The sequence below is a fragment of the Natrix helvetica genome (genome assembly GCF_964273705.1).
Source record: "Natrix helvetica genome assembly, chromosome: 7".
Lineage (NCBI taxonomy): Eukaryota > Metazoa > Chordata > Lepidosauria > Squamata > Natricidae > Natrix > Natrix helvetica.
Window position 1 is genome coordinate 27,398,086 of NC_138558.1, and position 24,836 is coordinate 27,422,921.

Genomic DNA, 24,836 nt, shown 5'->3' on the forward strand with positions numbered 1-24,836 from the left:
AGTCATCCAAATTGCAATTGACTTGGAGTTAAATGACATCCTAAATTGAAGATTTTGACTTCTAAATTATGTGCAAAAGGAATCTAGATTTACTTACCATTTTTTTTTAAAAAAGAAAATACTTTTCTCATTGAACTAATTAACAAAAGAAAACCATCTTTGCTTACAAGTGTTAATTAGATGATACAACTTCAATAATAAGATCAAAGGAGAGGGAGGGGGAAAGGTATGTGTGGGAGGGAGAAATATGCAAACAAACCAATTCATTGATGATCAAAACTGGGGGAAATGCAGACAAATCTATATAGCTCAGAAGCAGAGCATTGGCATGTCATGCAGTAGATGCAGAGTCAGCCTTAAGGCAGAACCAGAAAATGCTTTCCTACCACTACTAATCTGTATTTATTGGTTAATGGTCTATCTTGCTATAAGGTAGCCTCCTGCATAACAAATGAGGAGGAAACTAATCATACAGAAGGAGCTGGATCACAAAACAGCACCCAACCCCATACATTCCTGCGTTGATGTTTATACAATTTTTTTGGGGGGGGGGTCTCAACTTTAGTGTATTATATCCACATGTGACCCACATTATATTGGTCCCACTTTTAAAAGTTTTTATCCCTTTTTCTCTCCCTTAAATACCATGATCTGGATATCCTTCAGGTTCTGAAGACACAAGAGGACGGAGAGAGAGATACTCCTAGGGAGGTTTCACTGTTCACTTTTTTTCGGTTGAATCAGTGCTTTTCCGGGAACCTTTTGCAATTGTTTTCTTGTTTGATAGGCCCAAACCGAATTACATCACTTCCTAAAAGTAATTGAACGTAGCACATCTTCCTAAGGCATCTTACCCATGCACCACAGAAGCAGTAAGCAGGAAATGTGCAAAAGAATGAAAGCACTGTCACTTCTGCTTTAGAGAAGTAACATGAATAAGTACAACTTTTGGTTGTCCTCCTTTCTGTTTCTGAGTGGAGTATCTGACTTCCACGGTAAGTAGGAACATGCCTTCTGCATTGTTAAGAATAATCATGCAGACAATATTATGCTGCAGGCTATAGTACTGTTTTTGATGTGTCACACCCAAAAAATCTGGTCCCTGCAAAGACTATACAAGCCCGCACCATTTCTTTCAGTGTTGTTTCCCAACTGCATGCTGGATTGTCTTTCCATGGATCCAGTTTGAACTACAAAACCAAGGTGTGTTAATCTGTGAATGAATTTTGTGTGTTCTGACCCATTGTTAATTGTGCTTAAGGTATTAATTCACTTGGATTTTTTTTTTAAAAAATGCCTGTATTCCTATTATTATAATATACTCTTAATAAACACAAGTAATTTCTTTTTCTAAGTTGATTTCTAGGAAACCCTGTGCTATTTATATTTTAGAGGCAAATGAAACAAAACTAACGATCTGCTAACATGATCGGTAGAACATATATAATTGTAAGGAAGGATTAAGTTCCTAAAATGATGTACAAGATGAAGCTTTTCTATTTAAGATAGTATAATTTAAAAGGTTTGTATTTAACTTTCAGAGAGGCACTTTGTCAAAAAACAACAACAAAAATGTGTTGGGTGTTTTTGTTCCAGATAAAAAATCATTAGAATAATTCTTTTCATTTCATCTATGTAGAATTATATACATAACCAAGTTTTTTCTAATTTGTTTCCAAAGCAACAGCCTGTAAACACCATCATCTGTGGCCAGAGTGATGTAATCTAATCTAATCTAATGTGCAGATCATAACGGTTGGGAAGTCTGGACCAAACATGTTTATATTAAAATATTATTTGCTTTCCCTTTTAATTTTAAAACAATGATCTATAAAAGGACTCTCTAAATATATTGTACCTACGTTAAGCAAATGCCTAAACTAGATGAGACATTTGGTTTCCGAATATTTATAGACTTACCTCTCAATTGTTACGAAAGAAAAAAATATATATCTAAAAGTTAACTGCAGAGGACAAAATATACGTCTGCTTCATGTTTTTCACTGCTGTAGATGTCATCATTCTTACCTGCTGAGTTACTTTCTGCACGTCTAAGCTTGCTGTTTAGAATAAAAGCAGTATCGGAGCATGTAGCCTTAATGCTACGTAGACAACTGTTTTGTAGTTGGGACTATTCTTGCATTGTACAAATCGAAACATCAGTTCTTGAAGGCTACAGGAACAGAACTTCTGATGGGATGATATCACAGCAATTGGTGGCACTAAACTTCCTGACCCTTTTTTTGTGAAATAGCTTAAATCAGATTTAAAGGCTGAAATAGGCACCTTATCACAGTATTCTTACACATTCATTTTGTCCCTTAATTTGGCAAGAAGGTGTAGAGAGGAATGGAAAGAGGCAGGATGTTCACATCCACCCATTGGCCACTCACAACTAATTAAAATTAAGAATATAATATTCAGGTCATAAATACTTATCTGGTATTGTTTATTTGTCACCTTTTATTTGTCATTTACAGTAGCTAGTGGGTTCCCACAGGCTTAAGATTGTTTTTCAGGGAGGGGGAACTGTAGCTTTCCTTTCCTTTGCAGCCTCTACTGTTCCCCATTTGGTCCTGGGGTTTGTGAGATCTTTAAAATAAGACATGGAAGGAAGCAAGCAAGGAAGTCAAAGTAATTCCCCCTAACATGCAAAGAAGAGCAGAATGAAGCTTACTGTTTTAAAAGGTAAACAAGGGGAAAGAGAAGTATCTATACTGGGTGTCTTTTAAAACCGACTATTTACTTGACCTTGTGCAAAAAATAAAAGAGCTTGAAACAAATATTTTCTTCATTTAAAAAAATCGTATTAAAGCACTGTAATATGGTGCTGCATATGCATTTATTAATCTGGCCTTATGGCTTAGTGTGTTAAGCAAAAATATTGTGAATTTCTTCTTGGTCTGGAGGAGCAGCAAGTTTCATGTCTTCAATCCAAATGGGTTTCATGTCTTCAATCAGTCCAAGATAAAGGAACTGAGTAGTAGCTCCTGCTCATTTCCAGTTAATAAAAAAGAGACATTTTATGTGTGAAAAGAGTATTATCTGCATCTGGGAGCTTTTGCTTCCATGACGACTCGAACTGTCCACTGTTAGCATTCTAGCTTACACAAAAGTAATTGCTGATAGGATTGAAATTTGCACAGCCAACATCTATCCTGTAAGCATGAATCTTTCTTTTTCACATCACTCGTTCAATTGTTTATTTTTCTAAGAATAATATAATGATGGCTTTTTAAGGGCAGGAGATGTTTATTCACTTAGAATGTTTATACCCCTAGAATGCTGAGAGAAGGATGTACTTCTGGCTTGTAATCACTACAGCTAGGAATTCATAGGCTGGGATGTTTTGCCGTGTAAATAATTAATTTCAGATGGAAAGCTTTTATGTGTGGGGGAAATAGGGGTTTTATTTTTTTTATTAAAAATTAATTGATATATTTGGCTCACTTTATCACCACTATCCCAAGGCCAACATGCATACATGTACATTCTTAGTTTCAAAAATACAAAGATTGCAAAACAGGGTCACATGTATTTGTGCATCCACTTCAGGGGTGGGTTCTGGCTTCTTTTACTGCTGGGTTACTCAGGGATGCGCTTTGGGCATACAGGCGCTTGATGAGCACAAGGCGCGCATGCATAGTAGTAAAAAATTGCTTCTGCGCATGCACAGAGGCAAAAAACAAGATGGTGCCATCTATGGCGCCACCAATATAACCAGTTTGGGTGCATGGGCAACTGAGTTACTACCTACTCAGCCGAACGTGTCCGAACTGGTAGGAACTCGCCTCTAATCTACTTGCACACAACTATTTTCATCTACACATAATACCATTAACATGTGCTTCACTGGTCTCCATCCGTCAGTCTTCCAGGACCCATTGCAAAATATGTTTGCTCACTCCTATCATGCATTTCCTGCTGTTAAGAATCCATACTCCAGTCTCCATCAGGCAGATGATCATGAATGGCAGAAGGAGATCACTTGGATACAGAAAAAAGTGACATATATTTGATTGGGATGGCACCAGATTGACAGGAAAAGTAAGAATTCTTCCTGTCCGCCATGAATAGGATTTAATTGAAATGAAGAAGCTTGCCAGTAACTGGACTTTAGCAATAGCAATAGCACTTAGACTTATATAATGCTTTACAGTGCTTTACAGTCCACTCTAAGCAGTTTACAGAATCAGCATATTGCCCCCAACAATCTGGGTCCTCATTTTACCGACCTCGGAAGGATGGAAAGCTGAGTCAGCCTTGAGCCTGGTGAGATTCGAACTGCCAAATTGCAGGCAGCTGGCAGTCAGCAGAAATAGCCTGCAGTACTGCACTCTTATCACTGCACCACCATGGCTCATGTTAACAAAGGTTTGGTCAACATTTTTCTTGGGAAATCTCCCCTCTCGTTATTGCCAAGACTTGCCTGCTGCACCCGCCATTAGTCAGTCTGTAATCATTGCCCTGTCACTGTCTGGTGCTCTTTCTTCCTTTTGATCCTTGTCATCATCACACATACCATGACAGCTAAGATCTTTTTGAAAGGCTAGATTGATCAATCTTCAAGCGAGTATCCTTCAATGAGACTGGGACAAGGAGAGACAGGGGCATGCTAGTTGAATGTGTTTTTCCTTCTACAGAGGCGCATCAAGCAGCTCTTAATTGCAGACTGCCTATTCATAATCTAAACAAGGAACAGGCAACCTGGTGCTGTAAACTTATTTCAGAGTGACCTCCATCTTCTTCAGCAAGGATGGCCAATAGCAACAGATTGTGGAGATTCTCTAAAATACCTGGTCCACAGGCAACCATACATATTTTCTTCAGAATTTCATGACTTTTCAAGAGGCCCATTTGCTTACAGACAACTTTATCAAACAATTTATGAATTGGCTAAGTAGAGTTTTCACTGGAGAAACATGATATTCATATGGTTGGATTTTACTGATCACTTTTGAGATGAATTCCAATAAATTGGCCAATGTAATTGTAATGGTTTTAATTCACTCTTAGTGAATTCATTTGATATGCTGATTTCTGTTCTCAAACAAAGATGGATAAAGTTATCCTAGTCATATAGTCAGAAGATCTTTAACCATAATATTGGTATGCTGCAGCAATCAACTGTGGCATTCTTTTATCTCTCTTCCCCAGCTTTCCCTAAGCATCTGGCATAGATGGGGGAGTGACAGAGCTCAGACTGAAGTTATTTTGGGAGCAATTAACTTGCAAAGTGTCTGAAGTATGTGTTGCTATTGAAGGCAAGAACAAATATTTACTTTTCACCAACGGTAACATCAAGCTTTCAGAATGCATTTTGAATTCAATACTTGGGGAGAATGGATTTATTATCATGGTGTATTATTGATCAATAAATCAGAATACATTTTTAAAACGTTTTTTTTTCATTGATTTCTCTTTTTTTTACAGCTCCAGAATTTTGTTAGCAAGAAACTTTTTGCTATGAATTTGAAAGTCTGTTTTTTCTGACTAATTGCAGTTATTTCAGAAACCATCTCTATTTGCGTGTGTACATATAGAAATACAAACATACCCACCAGTGGTGGGATTCACTTAACTTCCCTACCACTTCACAAATGTGAGTGAGCACATGCCGTGTCTACGCATGCGCACCACCTTCTACGCATGCACAGTGCTCACACACTACATTGGAGGGGGTGGGCGGAGCCTCCTGTCAGTACCGGTTTGTCGAACCATAGAGAACCAGCTGAATACCACCTCCCATACACACCTATGTGTGTATAAGTTTCATTTGTTCATTCTTACAAAAATCGGAGGGAACGACACAATACTAGTACCCCACAAAACCAAATGAGTAAGGATTTGCTCAGTAGTTCAGTTATTTAAAACAAGCTATTTGGTATCTGAAAATTTAGGTTTCTAATGTCCTAGAAAGAAAAGGGATTGGTGGTAGAAATCAATCAGTACCCCACAAAGACTGTTTTGGCATATCCCCTAAACATTATTTGCTTTTCCTATTAATACCCACTTCAGTGTGTTCTCACCAGTGACGTGCAGTCAGGTGAGGCAAGTGAGGCACAGCCTCACCACTCTCATCATGAAAAAAAAAGTAAAAGGAAAAAGCTGAGCTAGTTGCTTCCTCAACGTGGATGACTCTGCTTAACCTCACTGGTGCTCTCCCTCCCCAAGTGTAGTGACTTCCTCCCCAGGCCCCCATTCATTTCTCTCTCACACACAGACAGCTGGATAAAACTATATAAAAATCTAGCCCAGCTTCACTGATTACAAGTTTGAAAAGGCAACGTGGCTCCACCTGCAATCAAACTACACTTGGGGAGGGAGAGCATAAGCGAGCACTGAGGAGACCACAGGAGGAGGCAGGAAGCCAGGCAAAGAGCCATGCTGTAGTACACACACTTCCCCCCAGCCTCTTTCTTTTGGAAGGCTCGGCTCGGCTCCCCTCCGGCTTCTCTGCCTCTCCTCTCACCCCAGCCTGCCAGCAGGAGGTGGTGGGTGGGCTTTATTGTGTTCCAGGCATTTCCCACCCAGACAGCAGGCTGCATTTGCAATGGTGGAGGTGTTTGGGAAAGGCAGCAGGGGAATGGGGGGGGATGGCAGAGGAGCTGCTTTCAAGCCACTGGAAAAGATATCCAATCCAACTTTTGTGTGTGGGGGGGTTTGCTTGAGAGTGAGTGAGAGAGGGAAGGAGTAGGAGAGATAGTCCAATCCAACTTCTCTCTCTGTGTGTGTGTGTGTGTGTGTTTGAGAGAGGGGGAGGAAGGGAGAGAGGGAGGAAGGAGGGGAAGGAGAAGAAAAAGAAAAAGAAAGAAGGAGCAAAGGAGAAAAACAAATGCTGTCGCTTTAAATTGGAACTGAGCATGCCTGGCTGTGGAATTCTGGGAGTTGAAGTCCACAAGTCTAAAAATATTTGAAACCCAGCACTGTGTCAGTGCCTCACCAGTCATAAACCTCACCGCACGTCACTGGTTCTCACAGAAGGTTTGAGAGAGCAAAGAGGGAGATTATTTATTCTTGTAGGCTGTGCAGAACATCAGAAATATTGAGAGTTTCTTCCATTGCTTAAAAGACTCTTGCTTGGAAATGGATTGGAAATAAACCTATGTGACAAGGATTTTTCAATAGGATACCTAAGCAGAATGCAAATGCTCCGTGCCTGTGGAACGGGCGCGCAATTTGGGCATCCACCTAGATGCCCGGCTGTCAATGGATGACCATGTGGCAGCCGTGGCAAGGGGGGCGTTCCACCAGGTTCGCCTGGTGCGCCAATTGCGCCCCCTACTGGACCGGGATGCCCTACGCACGGTCACTCATGCACTGGTGACGTCTCGGCTGGACTACTGCAATGCACTCTACATGGGGCTTCCCTTGGGACGCGCTCGAAGACTGCAGCTAGTTCAGAACGCAGCCGCGCAGGCTATCTTGGGGAGTACTAGGTACTCCCACGTAACACCGCTCCTGCGCGAGCTGCACTGGCTGCCTGTGGTCTTTCGGGTGCGTTTCAAGGTGTTAATTACCATCTTTAAAGCGCTCCATGGCTCAGGACCTAGGTACTTGCGGGATCGCATCCTACCACACACTTCCCTGCGACCGATTCGCTCTCACAGGGAAGGACTCCTCCGGGTGCCGTCCACTAAGCAATGCCAACAGGCGGCACCTAGGAGTAGAGCCTTCTCTGTGATGGGCCCAACCCTCTGGAATGACCTCCCCCCCGATATCAGAACCACCACCGACTTCCCCTCCTTTCGACGAAAACTGAAGACTCACCTGTTCCGTTTAGCCGGCCTGGACCATTCATAACCTTATTATACCTCCTGGCAGATATATTTTAACTGGGTAATTTTAATTGGGTATTTTTAGGATTGTTGAAATATTGTTTTTATCTACTTTACTTTGTACAGTGTCGTATTGCCTCCTCTTCTACGTTTTTATGTTTGTATGTTTGTATTCCATTTTATCTGTTTTATTTGACTGTACACCGCCCCGAGTCCCTTTGGGGAGAGGGGGCGGTATAAAAATCGAAATAAAGGTAAAGGTAAGGATATTTGGTTTAAAAATATGAAACTCACAGAAATGTATCACTTGAGAGAAAAAGCAGATAATGCAATTATACTCAAATGCTAAATTAAACTTCAAAAACAAACATGAAAAAATTACCTGCTACGTGTGCATGTACTTAACTGAAAAACTTCCAGTAACTTACCTGCTAGTTTTTAAATTCAACTTTTTGTCACTGTCTACTGAGGTTTGTACAATTTGGGTTTAATTTCTTTTCCCCCAAATGCTTTGTAGTTATTCACAAAAAGAACATTCAACTGGACAATCCAACATCAAGATTATTACCTTAAAGTTTACCCTTTGAGCCTTGACCAAATTTGGTGAAAATGAATATCAATCGAAAGAGGAAGTATGAATCATTACACAATCAGGGGAAGATAGTTGCGAGAGAAACCCCAATACGATAATTTAACTATCTATAGCAGTTCTTGAACAGTTATATTGTACTCATCCTTTTCTTGTAAGAATGTTAGAGATCAAAATATAAGTATTCACAATAGTAGGAATAGATTAATAATATTTTTTCCCTTTTTGTAGAGTCCCTAAGTACAATGGCAGATCATGAACAGTCTGGTGATGGTATACTATCTACTGGGGTCCCTGAAGTAGGATTTACTGTTTTATTTTCAACTTCTGCTAATAAATCAGAAGAGCAAAATGCCACAACACCAATCAAAACTGAGGATGCTGTAGTGGAAAGTACTCCTACTACAGAAATGAATGAGAACGAACCCATTTTACATTATGCTGTGATAATTGGAGTTCCTATAGTGCTGATCCTAATGCTCTTGATTATCCTGGTCATCTTTATTGTAAGACGTCGCAAACAGAAACAAAGCCAAGAAGGTAAATATTAATATCACTTGGGTAGGAAAATAAGGGTCACGTGGGAGAAAATAGCATTCATGCTGTAAATGGAATGTCCCAATTAGATCTACAGTATGTCTTATAAAGCTCTCTAAGATTAGTCAGCAACTATGTAAAAAAACCTTGTTTCAAGTTATAAACAGGTCTCATGTATTATCATTGTAGTTTGGGTTATCATATAGGAAGAAAAAAATGAATGAACTATTTTATGGTAACGCAAAACATATGAAACCACTTCTATCTAGAGCAGTGGTTCTCAACCTGTGGGTCAGGACCCCATTGGGAGTCGAACGACCCTTTCACCGGGGTCGCCTAAGTCCATTGGAAAATATGTATTTTCGATGGTCTTAGGCACTGAGACACCAATTTTATGGTTGGGGATCACCACAACATGAGGAACTGTATTAAAGGGTCACGGCATTAGGAAGGTTGAGAACCACTGTTCTAGAGCAAATATCCCTGCTATGAGTCCTAGCCTAATTTATTTCTATGATAGAACAGGCTTCCCAATAATCCCACACGGTCTAAATTTTTAGTAATGGACCACAAACAAAAAACTTTTAAAATTTTTTTTTCTTTCCTTTCCTTTCTTATTGTTGATAAAGTGTACTCTATGGCTGTCACTTCCCGAATGTTATATGTAGAATTTCTGAACAAGGTGTGAAGCAATGCTCCATTTTCACTTTTCTTTGGGATACCCATGATCTGCCTTTCCAATAAAATCTGGGCAGAGGTCCAATTATGGGTCCTCACAAAAAAAAGACAAACAGAGCACTTCTTTTCTACTCTTTTACTCTTTCATCTGTATGTCAAAGTCATCCAATTTACTTCAGCTACTAATTTTTACCTGGGACTAAAATCTCTCTCTCTGTCCCCCCTCCCCCTCCCTCTCTCTTCACCTTCTTATTAGTTTACATCTAATATATCTTAGTCAATGGTGGGAATCATATAATTTAACAACCTAGGGTCACCTAGAATCAGGTTGGCTGTCATGGCCCATCCCTATCCTCCTGGTCTGCAGCACATGCGGGATGAGCCTCTCGCGATGGCCAACCTGACTGTGAGCAAACTGGATTGACCATCCCCTAAGATTAATAGTACATCTAATATCTGCATACCAAGGATATGTAAATGTGGCAGGTCTTCAATCCCCCAATTTCCAACCAATATGCTTTTGGTGAGGAATAGCACTCCCAACAATTATTTTAGCAGACAAATGCAAAGGTGAGCTGAGTCAAGTAGAATTTTGTTTCTTAGCTACTCATTGTGGAATGTCTTGGACTCCCTAAGAGCAGAATGAAGGGACATATTGGCATATTTGCTGAAACACAAATAACTTCATACTGGACTTAACCTGAAAAAAGAAAAGTGATGGAGAACAGACCATTCCTTGCAGTGCACTTTCATAGTATCTATGTGATCATCACGAAGGAGTACTAAGAAAATACGCTAAGGGCTATTATATGCAGGGGACATTATTCTGTTGGAGCAGGCTTGTTGTTTCTTGACGGGGTTTCAAAAGAGGTGAATAAAGATGTTAAACTACTGGGAAATATACAGTAAATTATGCCAGTGTAGGCCCTATCATTTCACTCTGAAGGGGGAAAAAGACTTTAACTACTGTTTTTCTAAGAGCAAGGGAAAGGCCTTAGGCCTTGATCTGTCTGCATTTCTTTTTATCAAAGTTGGAGACAAGTCATTATAGGGTTATTTCTTCTGCTACATAAATGTGCTGTAGGTTATTTAAAGTTTCTTCACTAGTAACATTGGGGGATAGTTCCCACGTGCTAGCCTTTCCCAATCTTTGGTCTACTAATGTGTTGGATTTAGTTCCAGTGATTCCCATCCAGCTGGATTAAGCACGTCTCTTTTTTTTTTCTCCCCCTCAGATGAACTAGGAAGTGAAAATGGTAAAAGGTAAGAAATGTATAGGTCTACTTCTTGTTGTTTGTTATTTGTATTTTAAAACTGGCACAGGAATTCTGGGTGTTGAAGTCCGCAAGTCATAAAGGGGACATAGTTCCTTACCTCTGCTCTAAAGTTACATCATGACTCTTTTCTTTTTTTCTATAACCTGTCCTATCTAATAATTGAAGCCATAGGTCGTAAATTCATCTTTTTACTGTTGCATGCAAAAAAAAAAAAAATACAAACACGGGTAGTCCTTGCTTAATGACCAGTCAATTAGCGACTGTTTTAAGAGATGATGGACTTCTCCAAAGCTACATACGACCCATTGTGGAATTTTGATGGCGGCACATACATACGTACTTACACTCTGCAATGATGTGGTTGCGTTTTGGGTGCTTGGCAACCAGTTCATACGGATGGCAGTTGCAGCATCCTGCAGTCATAGGACTGTTTTTCTGCATATTTTGCCAGGTTCTGGTGGTTATTTCTGGTTTCCAGAAAAAAAATCCATAGAAGTTGTTAAGTGTGGGTTGAGTGAAGAGGCTAAACAACAGCTCTTTATTTGGTAGACTGGTACAAAGAAGTCTGTGCACTGTCCGGGAGCTCCCTCTTTTAAAGGGAGTCTGACAGCTCAGCCATTGAGCTCTCTTGAATTTCCCGCCTGTAGTGTGAGCCAATCAATTTAACCCACTAGTCTTTTCCACCTGACAGGCGGACCAGAAGAAAACTTCGCCCAAGGTTTCCCTCCCTATTATCATATTCAACAGAAGTGATAGCCAAATCTGTGCCTCGGTATGAATAGAATCACTAAAGCAGACTGAGGCAGGAAGATGATTTTATTATGATTTATTCAGAAAGTTCTGATAAAAAAATCCCCTCATTCAAAGAGGGAACCTCAAGACTCATCTTACATTCCCTTTATTAATTAAGACATCAAAGGAAATTACAAAAGAAAAGGACAGGACAAAAGTACCTTCCCCTTTGCCCTAGGAAATCATTTACATGAAGTTAAGAATATCACATATTTGCATCCGTAATACCACATTTAAATGAGCTCTGACGAACAAAGGGGCTTAAAATTTAAGATGTTAATGAAGGAAAATGCCATAAGGTTGCTTAGAGTTTACAAAGAGACAAAGCCATTGCCAATTAACACTAACAAACTCTTTTATCAGACGACAGACTACAGTCATCCTATTTACACAGTCCTATTCTATTGTGGGCTGGAGAGCCAAGACAGTTTTAGCTTGCAGTTTAGGAATGTTAGAAATTATCAACCCATCCATCCAGCAACAGAATAAAGATGTTTATACATTACAATCTGCAATAGTTTGATAAGCTATTAACCTCAAATTAAAAGAAGTCAACGATCAAATTAAAATAGAAGAAAAACCCATATTTATCAAGTGCAACAATACTAAAAAGCCCATGTTGTGTGGCCCCTAGAAGAAAATATATTTAACAACTGCTGCATTTGTTAACAGCTGCTGTATTCATTTAATGACCACAGCATTAATTTAACAACCTCTGCAAAAAAGGATTGTAAAATCAGGCATGGTAACGTGATGACCTGCTTAATGGCTGCCTTATAACCATAATTCTGGGCTCATGGTCATAAGTCAAGGACTACCTGCATTGACTTTTCTCTAATCAAACAGGTCAATTTCACCATCTCAGCAAGCGCTATCATCTTCACCAACTATTTCTCCACTGTAGGTACTGCCAAATCTTCCCATCTTTGCATGTACAATAATCTCATTGTGATTATCATTTATAAAAACAACATTCCATGATTCCCCTCCCCAGTTGTTTAACCATTAGTCTCAAGAGCCAAAGTTCTGTTTCAGTTGTTCACAGTGACGTGCGGTGAGGTTAATGGCTGGGGAGGCTGGTGACGTCATCAGGAAGGAGGGGAATGGGACCACGTGTGCTGGAGGCACACATTTCTGCCTCCGCCCTCCACAGCTCCCGGGCGCGCACAGACGGAGGTAGGCAGAATGGCGCCGAGCCAATCCGGCGGGTGAGCGACTGAGGATCGGGCTGCCTCGCTCGCTCTTTAGTCCGCCCGGATCGCCTCGGTGTCGCTGTGGCTACCTCCGTCCGTGCGCGCCTGGGAGCTGTAGAGGGCGGAGGCAGAAATGTCGGCGTTTCTGGATGACGTCATCCGGGAGTGCCGACAACATTTCTGCCTCCGCCCTCCGCAGCTCCCAGGCGCGCACGGACGGAGGTAGCCACAGCGACACCGAGGCGATCCGGGCGGACGAAAGAGCGAGCGAGGCAGCCCGATCCTTGGTCGCTCGCCCGCCGGATCGGATCGGCGCCATTCTGCCTACCTCCATCCGTGCGCACCCGGGACCTGCGGAGGCAGAAATGTCGGCGTTTCCGGATGACGAAGGCACAAAAGCGACTGTCGACTGTCGCTTTCGTGCCTTCGTCATCCGGGAGCGCCGACAACATTTCTGCCTCCGCCCTCCGCAGCTCCCGGGCGCACCCGGATGGATGTATAATATTATAATATTATATATATATATAGTATATAATATTATATACTATTATTTCATGAAGAGAGGTGAGGCTCTGCCTCCCTTGCCTCCCCTGACCGCACTTGCCTCCCCTGACCGCACGTCACTGGTTGTTCAGCATTAATCTTTATAATCCTCTGAATCAATATGCAACTTTGTACCCCAAATCTTCTAACTTTTTTGCATGTGTACATCTACCGTACCTATCTTATCATATCTATGCTCTGCAGTTGCTAATTTAACTACAATGTAACCCAATGAATAATATTTATTTTTTCAAACTAAAGCCACCAGTTGCTAGACACTTAGCTATCCTTGAGCATATGCCCAATATAAACAATTTTATCGGAAAACTAAGAAAAGCAATTCTAAATTGCCAGCTCCAAAATATTTTGTTTTTCTTTTTGTTTATTAAGTCCTATTTTTGAGGAAGATACGCCTTCTGTAATGGAAATTGAGATGGAAGAACTGGATAAATGGATGAACAGCTTGAAAAAGAATGGTATGTATTTATTACTATCTGACTTACAACTTTTTTCTTCCCTGAGATATCTGTCACTGACATTGATAAATATTTTAAACAGTTGTAGATAATAGCACATCATAAAATGAGAGCAGAAAGACATACTCTATATTTTAATAACCTTAATTTTTAAAGAAGAGCTAATACAATAAGGTGTCCTTTACATTAAGAATATTTTATTCTGAACATATAAATGTTTGTGATATTTTAAAATGTACTGGGTGTTTGTTGAAATTAGCAGGCATTAATTTATAATATAGTTTACAACTGACTTACAACTTCTAGAGCTTTTTCTTCAGTTCTCTCTTTGGGATAATTCTACAAAGTAGGCAGTGACCACATTGGGCCATTTGTGTACATCTTTTAGACTGACCACCTAACTACAATTTTCTGGGGATGGAAGATTTCCCCCCTCCCTTCATGTGATTCTAGTCCAGTCTGGAAGCAAAAACTGCATATACAATTATATTTAAGATGTGTTTCTTGGCTTCTTTATTTTAATCACTATGCATGGTTGTCTCTTTGGCTGGATTAAATCAAGTTGCTTGGCAGGGGAAATGTAGGATCAAGTTGTTTGTTCAAAAAGGACTTTTACAATGTTTGCCTCTCAGAGAAAAATGACAGAATTAATCAGAAAAGGAGAGAAATGTGTGTAGGCATCCTTGGCTGAGTATTGGATGGTTTGTTAGGGCAAGTCCCTACAGCCAATTTGCCATGGCCAAATTGCCACAGCCAACTCACTATGGCCAGCTTGTCATGGCCAGATTGCTACAGGTCAATTCAGCACAGCCAGCTCACCACAGGACAAGAGTTACACTAATATTAAAGAAATGGTGGAATAGAATCATTAAAGAAAGGATGCAAGAGGAGGGACAGAATGAAATGTAAATGGGAAAAAATTAAAATAATTTTTATTTACTTTAAATAATTAAATAGAATTGTGAAATTGTCCTGCAATGAGTTGGCTGCGGCAAGTTGTCCCATTCCGATCCCAGGAGGATGATTGGGGGCTTAGGATTTCGTGTTTAGTTTAGTTTTTATAATTTTTGCTATGTTTGTGGTTTTATTGTTATTGTCAGCCACCCAGAGTTATTCTCTAAGATGAGAAGCCTTTACATTTCTTTTTTAAAAAATAGTAAGAAAACGAATAAAACAGAGGTTTAGAATCCCCCTTCCAGCCTAGCACCTTCCTGATAGATTGGATTATAACATTCACCACTCCAGTTGGGTTGGCCTGTTTTAGTTCAATTGTTAAAACCCTGCACACCAAAAATCTAGTTTAGAATAAATGTGAAAAGACCAGCCATGTAAGGAGGAAACTGCACATGTCAGGTACAATCCGTATGCAAGTTGTGCAACAACATTGACACTGGAAAGAACAGTCCACATAAAGCCTATCCCTTGTTACTTTGCACAAAAGTTATCTTCTACTCAATGGCCAGAGTTCGATTCCCTCTTTCACTCTTTCCTTATAGTAGGGCTGAAGAAATGCACGACTTGCAGATCATTGAATGTGTTCCTTTGCACAGTAGGAATGCATGTATTTATTTGCATAAGAGAAAGCGATGGAGGCAGGATATCAATGGATTATTAAAATGTGTATTATTGTTATCAATATGACCCATTTGTTGCAGATAGCCATGCAGACAATAATCTTTGTATATATATATACATACAATAGTTGTATATATGCATTTTTCTACAACTAAGATGGAAATGTATAAGCTTTATAAATCTCTTTCTCTAGTCTAACAGATCAATTCTACGTCCTGACTAAAAAGGTGTATCCTTAATGGTGCCAACCCATAAATTTAAGTGAACATTTGTTCTTTTTTTTTACCCAACAAATAGTGAAATGATTTTATGATAAGTGAGGCTTGGGGATGCATAATCACAGGTCTCGATTAAGCTGAACGAAAATTAAGCTTCAGTTTTCAGAAACAGTCTAATCCCTCATTTGTTTATACACCGTTCATAAACCTGGCATCTCATTTTCTAACTCTGAGCCAGAACAGGAATAATTATTTTAATAAAGTTACTCCCTTTGCTTACCCTTCTGTTTCATGAAGCTTTATACAGCAAAGATCAACTTGAAGACTGAATTATTAAGAATTTCTATACATTTGGGAGGGGGTTGGTAGCCTTTTCATTTGCACAGCCATATTGGTACTAAGGACATCGTTAATATTGAATTGGAATTAAGGACAGACTTAATCTGAATGCCACATCAGGACCTAACTGAATTGGACTGAATTTAAATTCAATTAATTATATATAGTTTAATTTAATATTTCACACCTATTTAATCATTTCTCCCTTTTGCATTATTTCAATTTGTAATTTTATGATAACTTGCAAAGCAATTCTGAGACCATATACAAAACTTCTCAAGTTGCGTGCTGTAGAGCCACAGTAGTAAATCTATTCAACTTTCCGATACTGCATATATTTTTAATGGTATTTTTCCTCTCTCCAAAACTTTCATGTCTCTTCAGAGAAATAGATTTCCAGTTCGCAACAGCAAAATCACCTGAAACACACAATTACATTGTGTACACCTACACATGCCTTATATAAGCAAACTGGTAGATACTCCTGCTAAGTAAATCATTTTGGAAAACCACAAAATATCTGCACATATGGCTTAGGACATAAAAGGAGGGCATAGAGTTGTATACCAAAATAGCAAAAGGGTCAGATTTTATAAAGGCTGAGAGCTTTCATTAGGATTATGTAGGTAAACCTGTATAGCCATAACAACATTCTTTCTCTGGGAGTCAAGGACATTCAGCCTGCACCTGGAGAGGCGTGACTGGGAAACAACTCCAGTTAGGATGGTGACCTGATTGGACCATGTGATGGACACGTGGGTGCAGGGCAGTGGTGGGTTTCAAAATTTTTTAGAACCTCTTCTGTAGATGTGGCCTGCTTTGTGGGAGTGGCTTGCCAGCCATGTGACTGGGTGGGAATGGCTTGCCGGCCATGTGACCGAGTGGGAGGGACTTGGCAGTCATGTGACTGGTGGGTGTGGCCAACTTGTAAAATGTGGTGAAACTCACTTAACAATGCTCTAGCTTAGCAACCAAAATGTTGGCTCAGAAACTCTGGCATTTGAAGCACACAAGTCTTAAAGCTGTCAAGTTACAAGACCCTTGCACCCCGAACCCTTTAGAAAAAAACCCCCACGGGTGTTCAAACTTGACAGCTTTAAGACTTGTGGACTTCAACTCCCAGAATTCCTCCTCCAGTCATGTTGGCTCAAGAACTCTGGCATTGAAGTGTGCAGTCTTAAAGCTGTCAAGTTACAAGATCCTTGCACCCCTAACCCTTTAGAACCCCCCCCCAGGAGTGTTCAAATTTGACAGCTTTAAGACTTAAAGGTTTAGATAGGACTCTTAGAGGCGGGGGGCGATTGGTGAGCCAGCCAATCAGTGAGCGGCAGGCGGGGCAAACGTGGTGCAGACGGGCGGGGGGAGGGAGCTGGAACCGGTTCTCAATGGCACAGTAGATTTGTGAAACCTCTTCTATAGAAGAGGTTAGAATTGGCAGGAACCCACCCCTGATGCAGGGGAAGGGACTTTGACTTTCTTTTGGGTGGAGAAAACCCGGGAGATTTTCAGATTTGGGTTTTCCCAGATGTGCAAATATGACATCTATAATAAAATGGAGCTTTGAGGAAATGCCTGCCTCAGAGTCTTACTTCTGTTGGGGGTATTACTTGGAACCCTGACAATACCTCTACACTTTATTTGCTTATTTGTTTATTTGTTTATTTACCACAATACAATAGACAATTTATTATTATCCATTTTATTTTTAATTGGTTGGTAAAAGCAAAATGCTGGAGAGGCAAGCCGTTTTTATATATTGCTCAGATAATGCATTGCAATAAATGAAACAAAAGCTACTATGGCTTCTGAGACATATGTATAAAAATGGCTCTGTGTGTGTGTGTGTGTGTGTGTGTGTGTGTTTGTTCCAGCATAACTCTGAAATGCCTCAAGCAATTTCAACCAAACTTGGTACACAGATAATTTACTCTCTGGAAACAAAAACTGTGGGGGTAAGACACCCCTAATACCCCTTGGGTGTGTGTGTCTGTGTGTTCCAGAATAACTCTGGAATGCCTGGGCCGCTGAAATGAAAAGGAATGGATTATATCTATAGTGTCAAATCGCAGTACTTTTGACAGTGATAGTGTGCATTTTGGATTCAAGTTTGTGTGTGTGTGTGTGTGTGTGTGTGTGTGTGTGTGTCTGTGTGTTCCAGCATTGCTTTGACTTGACGGTGTAAATATAATTCATTCCTTTTTCTGTCTAATATAGGATAGGCATAGATAAATACCGATGTGAAAGTATTAGACATTGCTATTCCAACTGAATAGCTGTCTCGCCAATTCTCAAGGCTAATAGTTTGTTGTCTTTTCACAGCGGAATGTGATTATTTGCCTCCTGTAAAAGAAGAGAAAGATGGCAACACCAACCCAAGGTACTTACAATTCTCAGTTCCTAAAAGTGACACTGTCAGTAGATCTATGATTGCAAAAATGTTACATCTTCCTTTTTCACCTTTTTCCTTGATATCTCGCTTGCTTTTAATAATATATACATATATATATTTCATAAAGCATAGCCTATACAAGTAGTACTCAACTTACAACAATTGACTGTTGGAGTTACAACCACACTAAAAAAAGGGACATATGATCCAGTGGTGGGTTATAGACGGTACGCCCCGGTACACCCGCCCTCGTTCCTTACCTGTATTTGAAGGAAATGGGACATCTGCGTACGTGCGCGCAATGTACGGTGCCTGTGCGACACTCTGCCTCGCAGCTGGAGCGTTGTGGAGGTGTCACGGAGCGTCATAGAAAGTAAGGACGCATGCACGCACTGCACTCGTTCATGTGGTGGCTGCCGGGCCCCTTTGCACCATACCAGTTGCAAAGGGATCCGGAATCCACCACTGATATGATCGTTTTTCATAGTTATGACCTTTGCAGCGTGCCCATGATCATGCGATCAAAATCCAGATGCTTCGCAACCAGTTTATATTTATGACTGTTGCTGCATCCCAGAATCATGTGATTACTTTTTCTGACCTTCTGAGAAGCAAAGTCACTGGGGAACCCATTCACATAACAACCAGATTACTAGCTTTTCAGCTGCAGTTATTCACTTTTGTGGCAATAAAAAGCACAAAACGGGGAAAAGCTACTCAACAAATGTCTCACTTAACAACAGAAATTTTGAGCTCAATTGTGGTTGTAAGTGGATGACTGCCTGTATTTATTTTGGCTCCTTCAGAAAACAATGGGGATTTAAACTCTTCTCTTGTGAGATTGAGCAGAAATGCCATAGAGATTCAGGACACAGTCCTACCTCTGCCTGTTTCTTAGTTCCATAATGATTGAACTGCAGCTGAGCAGTTTTCCATGGAGAAAACCAAGTCCATAGTCCTGGGGGAAATTGCATTTTCCTTTTCTTCTACTTCCTTTCTATGCTTTCTTCTAAACCTGAGAATTGTGGGGAGGGCTTCTAAATTAGTTTTGTGGGAAGGAGGACCTACAATGATCAGAGATTTTCTAGGTTGCTATGGTAGTAAACATGTTAAATGAACTTGCACTCGATTCTGCAAGCTATAGAGATAATTTAATTTTTTTCCTAATGCAACATAATAATACTATAGATATTGTATAATATGAAAACATAATTTAAAACACGATCTTAATTCCCCTCCCCTCGCTATCACTGTCCAAGAATGAATGGGTCGTTACAAATTCAACCCTTAAACTCTCAGTGCTTCAGCTCTTTTCGAGGTTATTAAAATACCATTGTAATTGAGAAGGCAAATAAATCCAATTTATTTGGATTACATTTTTAAGTGGAGAGTCCTGCAGAATACATTGGATGATGTTCCCTGACCATCTCTTGTTGATTTTAAAAAAGCCAAATAAATAGAGGGGAAAAGAGAAAGGAAGAATGGCTGTTACCACTAGATGGCTCTACCTTATTGTAAATGATGGCACAAGTATAGCTCATATTCCTTGGTTCTAATTCACAGAAATTGCCATGTTTTGCTAAAGTATATGATGTAGGAAAAATAAGCTTCTCTGGGATAACTGCAACATGAGAGGCAAAAAAATACTGAATAAAATCTCTGGGAAGGAAGTTCTCTTACCATTTGCTCTAGTGGAGAGGTCTACAATCTAGTGCATATCAGAAATCCTGGAAGTATACTCATCCCACCTCCCATTTGCACTCCAAACATAGCTAGCATTGCTAGTGAGAGGCGGAGAAGAAAATCATGTACAACATGATCAGTTCGAAAATGTTGGAAAAATCCCAATTAGGTATTATACCACATTAACATAGAATGTGATCTCCTGTGACCTGTAAAAATATCATTTGAGTTTTCTCTAAAAATCAATGTTTTAAACACAATTTCTAGAACTAACCAAACGATTTACATAAGAGTTCAATCCAGAGCAACTAAGTCAAAGCTTGTATTCTATAGATCCGTGATGGCAAACCTATGGCATGCGTGCCGGAAGTGGCACACAGAGCCATCTCTCCAGGCATGCCAGCCGTTGCCCGTTGCTCTTCTGGGTTGACAGCTGTTTTTCACGCACGCATGTGGGCCAGAAACTGGAAGACCAGGTGACTGGGAACTGCTCTTCCGGTTTCTGGTGCTGCCACGAACGCGCCCCAGGGAGCTTGTCCTCCCGTGCACATGCTCCCATTTCGGCACTCGGTACTAAATTTTTTTGCCAACCCTGCTATAGATGGAACATGAAGGCTAAGATATGTACAAGTAATCAATCTACGTGCAGTTACTACAGATTTTAAAATATGTGTAATTTTTTTAAAAATGGTAAATATTATCTCCAGCATCATAGATGAGAAAGATAAGAGTTTGCTGCCCATTGTTTCAGGGTCAATTTGCTTTGTTTTGCTCCTTTAAGAGAGAGGCAAGTATTTTTTGTATAACAGCTAAAGTTAAAACCTTTTGCCATATCACTGAACCTCATCTCCCTCTTGATCAGCAAATTCTTTTCTATATTCTGCTTGGTATCTTCTAGCTCTGCAATCCTGGGACGCATTTTAGATGTATAATTGTTAGGAGTCTCCGTTGGGAGACAGAAAATAGTGCAGCAGAATGTACAGCTAGAGAGAAAGAGCGTTGCTAGTAGAAAAAACACACGAATAGAATTTCAGACACTGCTAGTAAAAACAAGTAGCTTTACTACTACTAATTGCTTCACAAGCAGTGATAGTAGATATATGTCCAAACACAATTCAAAGAACAAACAAATGCTTACAGTCGTAGTTCACGTTCCAGTCATCAAGCGTAGGACAAGCAGAGAGAGAGAGAGAGCTCTCCTGACTCCCTCTTATTGTAAAGTTAATTACAGCTGATAAATACTTCCACCCATTTAAAGCAACAACGACCATTTGTTATTGTATATAGATATATATTGCCTACCCAACACTAGGAGTATACTCCCAACAATGTGTACATGGATAGACCACCACAAGCTATTATACCTGGGTGGATAGGTGAAATAGGAGGAGGTATTTTGCAAACAAAAACAAGAAGTAGATTCAAGAGAGGAATCATCTGACAGGTGGGAATCTTTTTTCAGTACAGAACCTGACAGAAGATACCGTAACTCTATAACTAATGAAATATTGAAGGAAATATGATTAATTTTATATCACAATCATAGATTCCCGTTAGACAGTTATGGGTTTCAGAGTGGCCCATAATTAATGTATTATACATATTTTTGTTGAGAAAAAAATGAAGAGTTTATGAGAAAACAGATAGGCAAGGGGATCTCTTCCCTCAATGTCTGTAAGAATCTTAACAGAATAACAGAGTTGGAAAGGACCTTGGAGGTCTTCTAGTCCAACCCCCTGCTTAGGCAGGAAACCCTACACCACTTCAGACAAATGGTTATCCAACATCTTCTTAAAATCATCCAGTGTTGGAGCACCCACAACTTCTGGAGGCGAACCGTTCCACTGACTAATTGTTCTAATTGTCAGGAAATTTCTCCTTAGTTCTAGATTGCTTCTTTCCTTTTATCAGTTTGTGTGCAAGCATGGAAGGTTAAAAATCACTTCTTGTTAGATTTCACAACCATTCTGCTATTTGCAGCAAATCCAGAATTCTGTTATTCTGCAGGACAGTAGATTCTGTGTAATTCAGACATTTATATACTGATATTAAAATATACTCATGGCTTATATTTAACTAATGACAAATAAGCCTTGAAGATAAGAAAATAAGTTTCTTAGTTAAACATTGAAACTGCGCTCGCCAAAAGAAAGAAGAAATGAAGAATGAGCATTAATTTTAAAAAAAAAACCCTTTCCTCAAATGTTGAGATGAAGTTTAATCTTTTAAAAAATTTATACAGTGACTGTGAATCTTAAGATAAAGAAGAAATTATGTGAAATAAAAGAAGAAAAGCAGAAGTAACATTGTTGCTGAGTTCCGAGATGCTCTGAATATGAAATATCTTCAAGTCACCTGGTCGTGGATCCCAGTGTTTCTTTTTTCTTTGATGGATTTGTTTCATATATTGATAAAATTCTGAAAGGTGGAAATCCTGAAATCAATTTTTAACACTGTGAAAGTGAGGAAGCATATGTACAGAATGATATTCTTCCAGGTATTTCTCTAGGGCACTTTGTTCTCTCTGCTCTTTTTATCGACACAAATGATATATTTTGTAAGATTGTCTATTACAGCAACGCCTGTAAATACAATGGTACTGTGCCCTTCATACTGAATTTCCTTGCTCTGGAAAGCAAATTTCACAGTTCTGAAATATGATCCTTGGCATTGATTTTACTGATGGCAATCCCTCGTGGAGATTTGTACAGCTGAGGGCAGCAGAAATGAAGCTTGTACAAAGAATGTTTCACAACATTTCAGTTATTTCAGTGCAGCCAATAGATTTGGAATAAGGAGGTAATTACAGAGGATTTGTTTTAAAAAAAAACTTTGTGGATAGGGTCATTATACAGATTTGTCATTAGCAACAGCAATAGCACTTATATTTATATACCACTTCATAATGCTTTTACAGCCCTCTCTAAGCGGTTTACAGAGTCAGCATACTGCCCCCAACAATCTGGGTCCTCATTTTACCCTCCTCGGAATGATGGAAGGCTGAGTCAACCTTGAGCCAGTGAGATCTGAACTGCTGAACTGCAGTTAGCAGTCAGCTGAAGTAGCCTGCAGTACTACACTCTCACCACGGCACCACTCACCATCTCGGCTCATCATTAGATGGCTTTAATTTAATCTGGGAAGAATCTACAGTTTCCTAAAGCTTATGTCTAGTTTCTTGACTGTATGTTTTCTAACTCTTTATCTTAATAATCACAGTTTTCACAGGACATAAATTTTTAGTGCAAATTTCAGCCATGGATCTACTCAGCATGTAAAAGCCACCAATGGCACACTGTCCAATCTCTCTAAGAGTAGGAGTTTTTTAAAAAAAAAATAGATTTTGGTTTTATATGTGTGTGTGTGTGTATGTATATATTGTATTTGTGCTGATAAATAAATAAAGGGAGACTAGTATAGATCCATTTCAAGCTATTTAGCTCTCATCAGATAGCCATACACTTACTGGGATTCGAACCTGGGATTTGAACCTGGGCAAATACAACACAAATATAAAAAGGCAACATTAAAAATAAAAATATGGTTTTCTGCCTGGATGGTTTTCTGTGATGAGCCGAAGGACAGAAAGAGGGAGTAGTGAGCTTCCTCCCATATTTGGGCATACCAGGGGTTGTAACACACTTACATACATACATACATACATACATACATACATACATACATACATATATATCAGTCTCCTTTTATTTATTTATCAGCACAAATACAACACAAATATAAAAAGGCAACATTAAAAATATGGTTTTCTGCCTGGATGGTCTCCTGCAGTGAGCTGATAGACAGAAAGGGAGAGTAGTGAGTTCCCTCCCATATTTGGGCATACCAGGGGTTGTAACACACACACATACATACATACATACATACATACATACATACATACATATATGAATGTATGAACTACACCATGATTGGAGTATGCTGTGATAGAGTCAACCCGATCCATGGTAATTCACCAACTGGCAAAATGTCCTTTCAATCTGGCATAACGTCCTTTCAATCTGGATAGGAAAACATATACATGCCAAAACCAAAATAAAACAAGTCAACTTCTGCCCTTCTAAAATACTAGGAAGTGGTAGGATGTAGGAGAAGTGCAGCAGAACCTGTGGTGGAGGGGGGAGGGGTGTGGCATTAAAAGGAGGATCAGCCTAGAATCCCAAGCAAAGTAAGTCCAACCCCTCCTTGAATTCCCGTTGACCCTTATCTAACTCCAAGCAAGTGTTAACAGTTAGTTGAGAATATTCCTGTGCATAGGCATGAGTAGCAATAAATCAGTTTAATTAGACCTTCATGTGTGGACTGATCTTTTGCTCCTGACACAGGACAACTTTTGCTACATTGTAATATATTGCTCAACATCTGTGCTCAGTATGAAGTGCTCTGGGTGTTTTGTAGGAAAAAACTAACTTAAACATATTTAAAAGTTTAAATGAAGCATTTCCAAAAATTTGTTAGTGGTGGTAGGAGAATCTCTTTTGTTGCTTCAACAGCAGATGTGAAGTATCTCCCTGGCCTTTGGACTATGACATCCTCTGAATAAGAAAGGACCTATCATGATTGCAAATGTCAAATGCAATCTACAAATATAAGAATACCCATGTTCCTTAAAATTTATGGATGCTTTATCATACAGATGTAAATTCTTACGTGAATTCATGTATTTAACTCAGTTTTGTATTTATAATGTAACACAGTTAAGGAACACTACACAATATGGTGAATCAGAAATTAGAAAAAAATAGTTATGT

The 24,836-nt window shown here is 39.6% G+C and overlaps 1 protein-coding gene across 9 annotated transcripts in view; it reads left to right on the forward strand.

The window, feature by feature from the left end:
• The first annotated feature begins 864 nt into the window (after positions 1–864).
• The window catches only part of TMEM154 (transmembrane protein 154), a 31,332-nt gene continuing 7,360 nt past the window's right edge, over positions 865–24,836 (forward strand). For 3 of the 9 annotated variants that reach the window (XM_081959630.1, XM_081959629.1, XM_081959631.1), the window contains exons 1-5: positions 868–995; positions 8,599–8,907; positions 10,818–10,845; positions 13,778–13,863; positions 18,315–18,372. In XM_081959630.1, coding sequence (XP_081815756.1) covers positions 932–995; positions 8,599–8,907; positions 10,818–10,845; positions 13,778–13,863; positions 18,315–18,372 — 545 coding nt within the window. In that variant the 5' untranslated portion in view covers positions 868–931. The other 6 variants (XM_081959634.1, XM_081959636.1, XM_081959633.1 and 3 more) reach the window with 6 other exon arrangements.